Here is a 14,658-nt window from a genome sequence, read left to right as displayed (position 1 = left end):
GAAGGAACCAAGGTGCTAAGATAGAGAATAATGATTTGTAAGAGATACCTTACCTTATTTTATTTTTTTTTTATAGAGCGCACGTGCATGTACAAGCAGGGTGGGGGTGGGGAGGGCAGAGGAAGAGGGAGAGAGAAAATCTTAAGCAGACTGTATGCCCAGTGTGGAGCCAGACATGAGCCTCGATCTCACAACCCTGAGATCATGCCCTAATCCCAAATCTAGAGTTTGACCGACTGAGCCACCTAGGTGCTCCACAGATATCTTACTTAAATAGGCTTATCCCTTTAAAAATGAGACCTGAAATATGAAAAAGGGTCAACTGTTTGAAAAGCCCAAGGAAGAACACTCTAGGGAGAAGGGCATGCATATGCAAAGGCCCAGATTTGGGAAAAAACTGAAAATTCTGGGAACTGAAAGGCCCAGTTTAACTGGAGCATAGTGAACTAGGGAGATCATCAGCATATGAGTGGTAATTGAAGCCATGGGAGTGGTTTTATTTCCCCTGGAGAGTATGTAGAGGGAGAACAAACAACAACAAAAAAAAGGTCAAGAGCAATACAGTCAAGAAAAACAACCTAGAAAGGGCTAGAAAAGAAATCTGTGGAGATGAGAGGGGAGCAGCAATCACAGAAGTGGGAAGAAAGGTAAAAAAGAGGGATATCATGGAAGCCAAAGGAGAAAAAAGTTTTAGCAGTATTAGGAGGTATGGAGTGGTGTAATAAGAATGGGGAAAGGGAGTCCATGGGGATTGACAATAAGGTCATTGATGATTTTGGCCATTGTCCCATCAGAGAAGTATGGTGGAGGTAGAGGCTAAGTGTGGTGGATTAACTACACTATTCCCATGCCCTTTCTCACACCTTTGTTTTCATACTAGAGTATCTTGCCCAGCAAGATTTAGTCTCATCTGGTGGGACTGCTGATGAGAGTTCCCAGTTGCCAATCAGAAAGCATTCATTAAACATTCATTATCTGCACAGCATTTGTATTTGGTGTTGAGGTGATAAAAGGAGTAGATTCCTGGGGCGCCTGACTGGCTTCGTCAGTGGAGCATGTGACTCTTGATCTTGAGGTCAAGAGTTTGAGCCCCACACTAGGTGTAGAGGTTACTTTAAAGAAGGGGGGGGCGCAGTTCCTGTAACGTGGGTTTAAACTTAAGATTCCCAAGGAATGATTTTGAAAGGGTGGCCCTCTAGCTTCACACTTCGTAAAAAACTCCATTGTGTACCCTTGAAGGAACTTACCACTTGCTTGCCTCGCCATGGAGGCATGGGAGATTGTAACCAGCCTGTTATATGGACAGTTGATCTTCCACAAAGCAGTATGAATACATTTTCAGAGTAACAGCCGCTTGGCAATTTGGAAGATTTGCATCACTTTTGCACTCTCTTTCTAATGCCAAACTACAGTTTACTCGACACTATTTATGAGTAGAAGATGCATGCGCGTCTGCTTCTTAAAAGATCAACTTTACTTGATGGATAGATTCCCACTATAATTTTCTCAGCGTTTGGGAGTTAAGACTATAAGCAACTGTTCAAATACAGTTTAAACATAAAGCGAAAGTGTAAGCAATGCAGATGGTCCTTCCTGTTTTCAAAGCCCAAACTGGCACCCATCAATCATTCATCATCTCAGCCATTCATTAATTTAATACCTGTTATCAACAACCTACTCATCTTTTCCAGAGCATCGTGAGCTCCTCTTGGATCTGTTGTGTTTATAATCAGTGTCGCACATTTTTGTAGTGACCTGTGTATGGACTTGAATTCTCCTGTTATTTTTTTTTAAAATTTCATTTATTTGCTTGAGAGAGAGAGAGTATGAGCAGGGGTGGTGGGGGGAGGCAGAGGGAGAGGGAGAAGCACAAGTCCAATGCAGGGCTTGATCCCACAACCCCGGGATCATGACCCGAGCCAAAGGCAGACGCTTAACCAACTGAGCCATCCAGGTGCACCAGCAGCCAATACAGTTTTGAGCGAGAATATAATAGGCATGTGATAATGGATTGATTTTTGTGATTGGGTTTTCAGATACTTACTTATGTTTTTCCTGTTCTTTAGTTCCCTTCAGCCTTTTTCAAAGGAAGGGTGAACATGTGTGCTGCGTTTTGCTATGAGGTTTTAAAGTGCTGCACCTCAAAGATTAGCTCAACCAGGAACGAAGCATCTGCACTTTTGTACCTTCTGATGAGAAACAACTTTGAGTATACCAAAAGGAAAACCTTTTTGAGGACACATCTGCAGGTCTGTGAAAATCAAAGCTCCCGTTCTTTCTTTTTCTTTTTCTTTCTTTCTTTCTTTTTTTTTTTTTAAGACTTCATTTATTTGAGAGAGAAAGAAAGTTGGAGCTTGAAGTTGGGGGGTGGGGAGTGAGGGGCAGAGGGAGAGGGAGGAGCAGGGAGCCCGACGTGGGGCTCCATCCCAGGACCCTGGGATCATGACCAGAGCCAAAGGCAGACGCTTAATTGACTGAGCCACCCAGGCAGCCCACTCCTGTTCTTTCCTCTGTTCAGTCTTTAGCTTCTAAAAAAGTATCAAGTATCAATACCTTCAGATACTCGGTCCGATACAATAGCCCTTAGCCACATAGGGCCAGTTAGCGCTTGAAACTCGGCTAGGCCAAACTGAGATGTGTTGTAAATACACAATACACATTGGCTTTTGAAGACCAAGTACAAAAAAGTAAACTATCTCAATTATTTTATATTGACTGTACATTGAAGTGATATTTTGGACAGAGTTGAGTTAAGTGAAATTTATTAAATTTCACCCGTGTCTTTTTAGTTTTTGTTGTGGCTATGGGACAATTTAAAATTGCCTTTGGGGCTCACATCCTATTTCTGTTGGACAGCCCTGCTCTAGAGCGCAGAGGTCAAGAGCACAGGCTCTAGTTCAGGCTCCAGGAGTACCACTTACCATGTGACCTTGAGTAGCTTCCATAGTCTTAACGCCTCAGCTTCTTCACATGCAGACTAGGGGCAAATATCTGTGCCTACGTCATCAGGGTTTCGTGAGGATTAAAAGAAATGATTAAGTACCAGACAAAATCTTTGTTAGATGGCACAGCTGGTTAGACAACTGGCTGTTACCGTAACAAGTAATTTAGCTTGTTTTTTCATGTTCCAGCATGCCTAGTTAGTGAAAACTGAGAGACGACTCCAGGTTTGTGGCAAGCCCAAACTTTGGAATCAGACCTACCTGGGTTTAGTTTCTTTAAAGGTTTTATTTATTTATTGCGGGGTGGAGAGAGAAAGCCCGAGCAGGGGGAGGGGCAGAGGGAGAAGCAGACTCCCCGCTGAGCAGGGAGCAGGACATGGGCCTCAGTCCCAGGACCCCAGGAGCATGACCTGAGCCAAAGGCAGATGCTTCACCGACTGAGCCACCCAGGCGCCGCCACCCCCAACCCCTCACACCTGGTTTAAATCCCAGTTCAGCTACGTACTTACTGTGTGGCCCTAGGCAAGGGACTCAATTTGTCTTCAACTCTCTGCCTCATCTGTAAAATGAGGCAGGTGTGGTTCGCCCTGCAGGGTTACTGTGAGGGTCTAACAGAAAGTGTGTGTAGTGCCGGGCACCATGCCTAGCATGTGTGTAAGGGACACTTAGCGTGTGGTAGTTGTCATTGTCTACATTTCTTTTGCTTGTTGGATGAAACTGCTCTCAGCCAAACCACAGATGGGCCTTCTTGACTCACTAGGCATCTTTGCCCTCTGGGAGATCCTTGGTCGTATTTCCGACTTCTTCCCTGCCACAGTCTGTTCCATTGGAGTTGTTTGTTGGAGTCTGGGTTAGAAATGGGAAAGGAGGGGCACCTGGGTGGCTTAGTCATTAAACGTCTGCCTTCAGATCAGGTCATGATCCTAGAGTCCTGGCATCAGGCCCCCATGTCAGGCTCCCTGCTCAGTAGGAAGCCTGCTTCTCCCTCTCCCACTCCCTCTGCTTGTGTTCCCTCTCTCATAGTGTCTCTCTCTGTCAAATAAATAAAATCTTAAAAAAAAAAAAAGAAATGGGGAAGCAACCATCTGCAGCTTTCTAGAAACATCATTGGGAATGGGAAAATCTGATAGGGGTAGACGCTTTCTATAAAATCTGCTACATAGTTACTTTGGGATATGAGGGCCAGCATTACCTGTTGGGGCTTTTGCTATTTGCTTTTATGAGGCGCCATTTAAAGACTGCCTTCCCTAAAAAACACTTGCACAGTAAACATGCCCGTATGCCTGAAATTCCCCACTAAGGTCTGTTCTTCAGGGTCAGAGCATCCGTTCTCTCAAGTCATTTATTGAAATATAAACGCATTAATAAATGTGAAGACTTCAAACCATCTCCGGCTCATAGTAAGTGCTCAAAAAAGGGCTAACTGGTCTTGTGATTAGGCTCTCTTTCACTCTCATAACCACGCTATCAGGCAGGTATTGTTATCCTCCCCCATATGACTAATGAGAACAGTGAGGCACAGGAGGGTGAAATAACTTTCCCCAAGCCATACAATGAATAATCAATAAAGCCAAAAGCTGAATGTAAGGCAGTTTGACTCTAGAGCCTGTGCTTGCAGCTCCCACCAAACCCTGCTTCCCGCAAGTGGGGATAAAGCCCCCGGCTATCAGCACCAGAGTGTGAATCACGTAGGCGATCATCCAAGGGAACCTGAGTTTCAGACCATCCTCTAAGGCCTTTACGTGTCCTGCCATCAGAACTGGAGAGAGCAGAGTCAGAAACCAGGAAGGGAGCTGAGGGGCCGCCACTGTGAGTCCAGCACCCTGAAATCGACTAGCGAAAGGCACTGATAAACTACCCAAGAAAAATGTCATCTATTTCCAGCTTTGCCATGGCAATGACCTAGCCAGCAGAGTCGAAGCAGAGATCTCACCACCGTTGTCTCAGATCATGATCTTGCAAACCATTTTAGATCTAACTGTGCTAAGAGTTGTGAACAGTCATTCGCATCTAACCAAGAAAAGGCTAAATAAACTTTGCCCTTGGGACAAGTTGCTCTTCCTCTAGAAGAATTCAAACCCCTCACGTATGAAGAAAACAGATTACGATGGAATGGTGTAGCATTTTTATTTCTTTTTCTTTTTTAAAAAAGATTTTATTTATTTGACAGAGAGAGACACAACGAGAGAGGGAACACAAGCAGGGGGAGAGGGAGAGGGAGAAGCAGGCTCTCCGAAGAGCAGGGAGCCCGATGCGGGTCTCGATCCCAGGACTCCGGGATCATGACCTGAGCCGAAGGCAGACGCCTATCCAACTGAGCCACCCAAGCACCCCTTTTCTTTTTCTTTTTACAAGATTTTTTTTATTTAAAAGATTTTATTTGACTGAGAGCGTGAGAATACAAGTGGGGGGCGGGGGGGAAGCAGGAGCCCGATGTGGGGCTCAATCCCAGAAGCCTGGGATCCTGACTTGAGCCGAAGGCAGATGCTTAACCGACTGAGCCACCAGGGCACCCAGTGAGGCATTTTTTAAAAAGAACATTTCATACGTGTGCTTAGGGGCTTCCACAATGATGGAAATCAGCAGCATTTGTTCAAAAGATATTCGAAAAACCATGTGTGCTTCTTCCCACAGATCATAATCGCCGTGAGCCAGCTGATAGCCGATGTCGCGCTAAGCGGAGGGTCGCGATTTCAGGAGTCTCTATTCATTATTAATAATTTTGCCAACAGTGACAGACCTATGAAGGTATGTTCTCACTCCAAGGAGTAAACTAGAACCACCTTCTGAGTCAGAAAAGTTCATACTGCTCTAGTTACGCTCTCATGGGATTCACAACTCTTGATAGTGTCGAGTGTATAAGACATGGGCTTTGCCTTGTGTGGCCCCATCTCTCCGGCGCCCAGAACACGGCCTGGTACATGGAGCATCTTCAAAATCATCTGGCTGGCTGGAGAAATTACTATACTTTGTTACGTGTAGTTATTTTAGCTAGTAGAATTGGAATTTTTTTCTGAGCTTGATTTCTAAACTTGCTTCTTTTTTTTTAAAATTTTATTTATTTATTTGACAGAGAGAGAGATCACAAGTAGGCAGAGAGGCAGGCAGAGAGAGAGGGGGAAGCAGGCTCCCCGCTGAGCAGAGAGCCTGATGTGGGGCTCCATCCCAGGATCCTGAGATCATGACCTGAGCTGAAGGCAGAGGCTTAAGCCACTGAGCCACCCGGGCGCCCTAAACTCGCTTCTTTTTTTTTTTTGAGAGTTATTATCATCTATGATTTTGATTACTGGTGCACTGGGTTTCAGGAATCCTCTGTTCACTGATTATGGCTTGCCCTAGGTACATAGGCAAACCCTAGCCTAACCCTGTTCTTCTTACATACCAGGTGGCTGAGGCAAAGCCCAAGACCCTGACCACCATCCCTCTTTCTTACCCGTATGTGCTCAACCTACAACATTGTTAAAAATACTTTTGTCTTGTTGCACAGAGAACAGGTCCTGATCTTCAGTGATGCATGTGTTCAAGGGAAGAAGAATCTTTTGCCAGTAGAAGGCTTTCTCTCCCAGAGGGATCATCCCCATTCTTGGGAAAGGTCATCCTCCAGGATAATTTAACAATATTGTGTTTAAAAAAAAAAAGGAAGGAAAAAAAAAAAACTCCCAGTCACAGCATACTTGATGTTTGGGACATGTAGAATCTATGTACCAAAGAAAAAAATTATTCCCATAAGAATGTTTCTTAGACTGAAAAAAAAAAACCAAAAACAAAACAGTGCCAGTGCTTCTCAGGCTGGGAAAGTTTGCTTTTCAGCCAGTTTTACTGGTTCCCTGAGAGATCAGTGTATGCTCCAACTAATCCCATGAGCATGGAAACAATTTTTGTCATTAAGGGTCTTCTACCCTGAAATTTATTTTTGTTGGTCATTACCATTCTTAATTCTATGTTATATAAAAATTGGATTAGCATCTTTTTCAAAGTGAACAAGGTCCACTGTGGCTGACCTTGATAAGAACTCTTTGTCATGACTCATTTCTTAGTTTTATTCTCGTAGGGCTGTCATCACCAATAAGGTCATCAAGGTATGCCTTTACCCCAGTAAATGAAATTGCTACTGGGGTTTAAGAAGGAGCTTTAATGTGAAACTAAGGATGTACTGTATGTTGGCTAATTGAATTTAAATAAAAGTTAAAAAAAAAAAGAAGGAACCTTACTAGCCATACTTATTATTTTTAAAGGGATTAAGAAAGCACTTTTAAGAACTGTTTCCTCCACATTTGGTTATATTCACCTTGGAAAGCTCCCTAACCCCTGTAACTTGTCCCTCACTCATCTTCTCTGAACCCTACCGACAATTGTGATCAGTCCACTGGTGTTAAGAGGAAGTGATAGTACTTTCTTAATAGTGGCCAGGATAAAGAGGAAACTAACTTAGGAGGTTTGGAGAACAAAACAACACTCTGAGAGAAGCTAGTAAATTCTTTAGAGAATGTCCTGTGATTCACAGCCTTTTAGTTGGAGAAGTGGAAATGTTTGCAGTATGGATTCTACCTGAGTGTATGTGGTAATCGGTGGGCGGGATAGGTATGCTTTATCATAAGGAAGAGTGGCTGAGATCACTAGCTCTGGGGCCAGGATGTCTGGGTGTCAATCCTGTCCCTGCCACTTAACCAGCTGTGACACTTTGGCCGAACTATTTAACTGCAGCGTTCCTCCGTTTTCCTATTGGTTAAATGAATTACAACAGTGCTTATTTCATAGGGTTGCTGGAAAAATAAAAGATGTAAGGCACTCTGACCGTTGCTTGATCCATAGTAAGCTGTCCATTTTTAGTTACTCTTGTAACTAAAATTCCATGATAACGGCCAATAATTCTCATGGCTGTGAGATATACAGAAGACTAGCTAGAGTTCATAGCCAGGTAGTCTGGCTCCAGAAGCTGTGCTTTTATGTATTGTGAGTATACTGCCATCAAGGTAGAGCCTTTAAAAAGAATTAATTTAAAGCTCTTCAGGAGCGCCTGGGTGGCTAAGTTGGTTAAGTGTCTGGCTCATGATCTCAGCCCAGGTCTTGATCTCAGGGTCATGAGTTCAAGCCCTGTGTTGGGCTCCATCCTGTGCTTGGAGCCTACTTTAAAATAAAATGAAATAAAATAAAGTAAAGTAAAATAAAATACTCTTTAGACATGTAATATACCAAGAACCAAATACCAAGAACTGTCCCAAGGAATATAAACCATGTTATTCCCAGGATTGGATGCCAAGGCTTAGAGCACATTAGAGCACATTAATAATGTTAATGAACATGTCTTTTTTGTTTGTTTTGAAATCAGGCAACTGCTTTTCCTGCAGAAGTCAAAGACTTGACCAAGAGAATCCGTACTGTTCTCATGGCCACTGCTCAAATGAAGGAGCATGAGAAAGATCCAGAAATGCTCATTGATCTCCAGTATAGCTTAGCCAAGTCCTATGCAAGCACTCCGGAGCTCAGGAAAACCTGGCTTGATAGCATGGCCAAGATTCACATAAAAAATGGAGATTTTTCAGAGGTGAGGACCTAAGACTTTGTCCTGAGCACAGTCCTACAAAAACCCTGGAACGCAGGCTGACCTTTTTTTGTCCTCTTTCAGGCAGCAATGTGTTACGTCCACGTGGCAGCTTTGGTTGCAGAGTTTCTTCATCGAAAAAGTAAGATATTTCTGTTCTCAGACACAGTGGAGGATTTCCGCTAGCGCGCGAGTTTTCATGCTTGTAGCTTGTGACTAGGAATGTGATGTCATTGAGCTCCGAAAACTATGTTCACCGTTAGCCTCATTCCATGTTAAACAGAAGTTGTTATAAAAGAAAACTGGACTGCTCATTTTGCCTTCCATTAAGAGCACAAGAATAAGTTAAATAGTAACAGGGCCAGGCCTGATTCCCAATGTTTATTTTTCCAAGACTGTCTCCCTGGAAGACTGCCACCGATTAAATTCTTCTCAGGGCTCATGAGAAGCTCTGGTTAATAGAGATCCTCTGTTTTCCGCTCATCTGTCTCAGATTCACCAAAACCTGCCACAGATGATTTCTCTGTAGCTACCTTAGTGTACCGGTACTTTGGTATTAGAAGGGGTCAGCACATCAGCAAGATGGCCAAATAAGATGTGCCTTGTTTGTATACGACCCCTCCCAACAATGTGGCATCTGTCCATGGACAAAAGTGCCTCTGGGAGCTGCGGAATCCAGCAGTGTGTGCCAAGGGACCTGGGGAGGAATCTCACCCACCCGAGCTTTAGGCAACAAACAGACAAACCTTGGTCCCCTAGTGGGCTCCAGCCCCTCCCAGCTGCTGTCTGAGAGCCCCTGGAGAATGCTGCCTTAGACAGTTGTCCACAGATTAGAGAGGATGGTCCTTGGTGCATGTCCAGGGGTCCAGCTGAGAAGTTCTGGCATGCTTTTGGAGCTAAATAGATACAAGTTCAGATGCCTTGCGGCGGCTCAGAACAGTTTGACTTGACTCATGTCCCACCTTCTTTAAGGTGGCTTGGCTTAGTGCCAAGAGAGACCTCCTTGCACATGATTTCTTCGGTGGGAAAAAGTGAGAGCCTATGAGTGGGCACCTGGCTTCCCCAGCAGTACAGGACCCGCCAAAGAGGCCCATTTCTCTCTCGCCCTGCTGGAGTCCTGGCTCCTGAGCTGCATGACTGGGGGTGGGGAAAGGGAGGGAGTGTCCAGGTAGGATTCCTAGATGGCTTTTAAAAGACAGGAATCCAAAACAAACAAACAAACAACAAAAAAGACAGGAATCCTACTGGCTGCATTGCAGGCTCTATCCGGAAGCCCGCCAGCAAGGCACAAGGGACACTTAGCTCATGGATTCCCCCCCCCCACCCCATCCCCCCGCCATTGCCCCATCTAGCCCCTAGCCCACAGGTACTCTCCACGCCTTGCACATCTAAACCACCCGCTCCTTTATCCTCCAGCTGGGTCCCTGGGCATTCTCCTGATAGGTGATGAGAGCCAGCTTTTGCAGATGACCAGAAAGCCATCCAGAATCTGTGGGCCCCTTGGGGAACATGGACTTGAGCTTCAACACCAGCCTTGAGAGAGCAAAAGGGAGCTGTTAGCACCCGGCCTGGTGTGTCGCATGAGGGAGAGAAGGCATACAAGCTTCAGAAATCTGCCACAAAGGGGAGCAAGGAGTGTGAAGCCAGGCTATCCATAGGAAGGCGGGGAAGGCCCCATGGAAGTTAATTCTCTCCCAGAGTCGGCCAGTAAAGGTGGTTGGAGATGACTGCTACTTCAGATGCAAGACTTGAGAGAACAGGAAAAACAAAGGAAACATGACACCAACAAGGGATCCCAACAATCTTCCAGTGACCCGTGTCAAAGACTTGGAGCTCTGCAGTTTACCTCCTCAAGAATTCAAAATAGCCGTGTTAAGGAAGCTTAATAAGGAAGCTACAATAAAACTGAAAGACAACTCAATGATGTCAGGAAAACCATATGAGAACAAAACAAGAAGTTAAACAGAAATTTTGAAGGAAACACAAATTCTGGCATTGAAGAATACAACGAATGAAGTGAAGAACACAACAGAGCATTGCCGGCAGAATGGATCAAGCAGAAGAACTAATCTGTGAAATAGAAACCAGGACCTTTGATGGGGCGCACGGGTGGCTCAGCTGGTTAGACATCCAACTCTTGGCGTAGGCTCTGGTCATGATCTCAGGCGCCATGCTCAGTAGGTTGATTGCTTGAGATTCTCTCTCCTTCTGCCTCTGCCCCTCTACCCTAAAATAAATAAATAGATCTTTTAAAAAAAAACAAGAGAAGAAGAAGCCAAGACCTTTAAAATGATCTCATCAGAGAAGAACAAAGGACAAAAGAATGAGAAAGAGTGAAGAAGCTTATGTGGGTGATCTTCGGGACAGCATCAGAGGAAACAATCTGTGAATTATTAGAGTCTGAGAAAAAGACAGAAAGCTTTTATTTCAAGAAATATTGGCCGAGAATGTCCCAAGTTTAGAGAGAGATTTGGACACCCATGTTCACGAGGTTCATAGATCCCCAAAAAAACTCAGAGAGCTTCTCTAAAGACGTGTTTATAGTAAAACTGTCAAAAGACAAGGAATCCATGGGGCTCCTGGGTGGCTCAGTTGGTTAAGCATCTGCCTTCCGCTCAGGTCACGATCCCGGGGTCCTGGGATTGAGCCCCACATTGGGCTCCCTGCTTGGTGGGAAGCCTGCTTCTCCCTCTCCCACTCACCTGCTTGTGTTCCTCTCTCTCTGTCTCTTGCTGTCTCTCACTTTGTGTCAAATAAATAAATCTTTTAAAAAAAAAAAAGACAAGTAATCCTAACGTAGCAAGAGAAAGTAAGTTTGTAACTTACAAAGGAACCCCCCTAAGTCTATCAGTGGATTTTGCAGCAGAACCTTACAGGCAAGGAGAGAGCGGGATGATCTACTCAGAGCACTGAAAAAAGAAAACTGCCAATCAAGAGTACTCTTTCCAGCAAAGTTGTCCTTCAGAAATGATGGACAGATGAAGATATTCCCAGGCAAACAAAAGCTGAACAAGTTATCAGTGCTAGACCTGCCTTGCAAGAAGTGCTGAAATGAAAAGATGCTAATTAGTGACATGAAAACATATGAAACAGGTTCGAATGAATGGGTAAAGATGTGGCACATATACATAATAGAATGTTATTCAGCCACAAGAAGAAGGAAATCCTGCCAATTCGAGTAATATGAATGGACCTTGAAGGTGCTCTGCTAAGTGAAATGAGTCAGAAAGAGAAAGACAAACACTGTATGATCTTACTTTCACGTAGCATCTAAAAAGTTGAATTCACAGAAGCAGAGAGTGAAATGGTAGTTGCAAGGGGCTGGGGTGGGGGCGGGTGGGGAAAACAGGAAGATGTTGGTCAGAGGGTAGAAACTTTCAGGTATAAGATGAATACATTCTGGAGATCTAATGCATAGCACAGTGATCATAGTTAAAGAAACTGGATTATATACTTGATAGTTGCTGGGAGAGTGGATCTTAAATATTCTCATCTCCCCCCAAATGGTAAGTACATGTGGTGTTAACACCGCTGTGGTAATCGTTTTGCAATATACACGTGTGAAATCAACACACACACCTTAAACTTACACAGTGTTAGGTATCAATTATGTCAATAGAGCTGGAGGGGAGATCGGGAGTGGGGCAGGCAAAACAGAAAGGGAGTCAGTGGTCTTGAAGGGCTTCGGGATCCAGCAGGTCTAATTCAAGACTCTGCCTGAAAGTTTCCCTTTCCAGAAACGATATTGCTGGCTACTACTGTAGAAACTACTCGAGCTAGGTTTAAAAATTGACCAGGTACGGATATTGCAAAGAGAAACCTTCCACTATCTATCATAATGGCCAAGCTACTTCCTCTAAGGTAGTTGAATGAGTAACATGAGGGTAAAATGAAACCATCTTGTGGGAGTCCTATCACTCTGCCTTGGTCTGTGAGAACACAGCCATGTTTATTTTGTTTTTTTAACTCCAGGATTCCTACAGTTAACTACATGGCTTTCATTTTACATCTAAGGCTCAGTGTTTGATTGCCTCATATAATACCACCTGTGTGGGGAGAACCTCTTTCTTTCTTTTTAAGATTTTATTTATTTGTCAGGGAGAGACGGAGAGCACGAGCAGGAGAAGGGGCAGAGAGAGAAGCAGATTCCCCGCTGAGCAAAGAGCCCGAGGTGGGGCTCAATCTCAGGACCCTGGGATCATGACCTGAGCCGAAGGCAGACGCTTACCCAACTGAGCCACCCCGACGTCCAGGAAGAACCTCTCTCTAAAATGAGTTTTCCCAAGCATGGTGTCATAACTAAAATGGAGATTCATTTTACTTATATTTTAAATGAACACTTTCTGTTTGATACCAAAATATTTTTTTAACAGTCCATGTGTTTGAAATTGGCATACTCTGGTTTTCTCCTTTTTTAGTACATAGGTGGTTTTAAAATGGAAAAATCTTACTTATCAAAAGAAGGCCCTGTTTCAGGGTTTTTTTTTCCCTACATCCCTGTTCTGCCCATGAAATTACAGCCAAAATAAATACTGAACTTGTACACCTGTAATTCCAAATAAACTGGTAGAAGAACTCTAAACACACTAATACATTCTTAGGTGTGTTTTTCAGATAAGTGAGGTTAATATTACCTCCTCTTTTTATTAGAGAAATCACAATAAGAGTTTTATGTCTACTGAAAATGGTTAGAAATATTAAAATATTTCCCTAGAATTTGTTTCCACAAGTCCAAAGACTCTACAGTCACGCAGAAATCAAGGATTATTCCTCTCCATTATCATTCCTTAATCTTTAACACTATAAGACTGGACAAAATAGTAAGTAAAAAAAAAAAGAAAGAAAGAAATATCACTGTGGTTTTTTGGACATTGGCTTGAGGCTGCTAGCCTGAACACCAAATCGTGTGGCACATTTCATTAAGTGTAAATGGTGCTTAAAAACATTTTTTAAAATTTGAGTATAGTTGACACACAATGTCAAACTAGTTTCCGGTGTACAGCATAGTGATTTAACCCTCTGCGTTATGGTATGGTCACCACGAGTCCCATCTGTCCCCATACAACGCCATTACAATACCCTTGGTTATATTCCCCATGCTGTGCCTTTTATTCCTGTGACTTATTCATTCCATAACTGGGAGCCTGTATCTCCCATGCCCCTTCACCTACTTTTGCCCACCCCCCATTTAAATATTTACTTCATAATCCCTTTGAGGTTTTTTAGCTTACCCTTCTTAGAACTCAAGGGGCCCCTCTCCAAATAGGGAAAGATGTTTAGCATTTTAAAGAAAACATAATGTTAAATTGAGGAGTTTACATTCTTATTTATTTATAGCTGCCATCTATTTTTAGACTTGGAAAATCCTACTTGTTAAACTAGCAAAGCTTATTCCAAAATGGGGACAGAGTTGTAAAATCCTCAGGGCTCCCCCTTACCCTTGGCTCTGGTCATTCCAATGATCCAGAACACCCTCTTTTGGTGATTAGCTGATTAAACTATGCAGTTACAGTAATGTGGACTGCTAAAACACATTGTGAAAACACAATAGCAATGTGGACTGCTAAAACACATGTGAAAACACAATTTCGAAACTTAATCCATTAACCCGTTACCCGGTCTGAGAACTTAAGGATCTAGATAAGAACTGGGTATTTACTGGGCAAATAAACACACAGCTGAGTGCAGAACTAAGGGAAAAAAGTTTTATTAACACTTAAAGACAGACTTAGTTCAAAAATATAGTTGAGCAATTCTACAGCCTTTTGTTTGCTACTGTTAAGTGTCCTTTGATGATGAAAACAAAAGGGAAGGAGAGTTAGAATGTATTTTAAATCTTTGACACATCCGAGTGCCTGGGTGGCTCAGTTGGTTAATCATCTGCCTTTGGCTTGGGTCCTGATCTCAGGGTTCTGAGATGGAGTCTAGCTATCATCGGGTCCCTGCTCGATAGGGAATCTGCTTCTCCTTCCCTTGCTCCCCCTGCTTGTGCTCTCTCTCTGCCAAATAAATAAATAGTGTTTTTTTTTAAATAACAAATCTTTGAAATATTGATTGCAAAAATTTTGTTTTCTCCTCCTATGCCATTTCTCTTGAAGTCATTATAAAGCACTTCTAATCAAGATGAAATGCTACTGACCAGCTCACATATTGGTGACAGATGTTCTCCTGTTT

At 43.4% G+C, this 14,658-nt stretch overlaps 1 protein-coding gene across 4 annotated transcripts in view; it reads left to right on the top strand.

The window, feature by feature from the left end:
* Window positions 1-14,658, top strand: part of DOCK11 (dedicator of cytokinesis 11) — a 191,553-nt gene that overhangs the window by 140,721 nt on the left and 36,174 nt on the right. For 3 of the 4 annotated variants that reach the window (XM_045068323.1, XM_045068322.1, XM_045068325.1), the window contains 4 exons: window positions 2,067-2,249; window positions 5,577-5,690; window positions 8,272-8,487; window positions 8,569-8,626. In XM_045068323.1, the coding sequence (XP_044924258.1) occupies window positions 2,067-2,249; window positions 5,577-5,690; window positions 8,272-8,487; window positions 8,569-8,626 (571 nt within the window). The remainder of the gene's footprint in view (window positions 1-2,066; window positions 2,250-5,576; window positions 5,691-8,271; window positions 8,488-8,568; window positions 8,627-14,658) is intronic. The other variant, XM_045068324.1, reaches the window with a different exon arrangement.

The sequence above is a fragment of the Mustela putorius genome, unplaced genomic scaffold, assembly GCF_011764305.1.
Source record: "Mustela putorius furo isolate JIRA1106 unplaced genomic scaffold, ASM1176430v1.1 tig00003901_pilon_pilon_pilon, whole genome shotgun sequence".
Classification (NCBI taxonomy): domain Eukaryota; kingdom Metazoa; phylum Chordata; class Mammalia; order Carnivora; family Mustelidae; genus Mustela; species Mustela putorius.
This window is presented reverse-complemented; position numbering and strand designations above follow the sequence as displayed.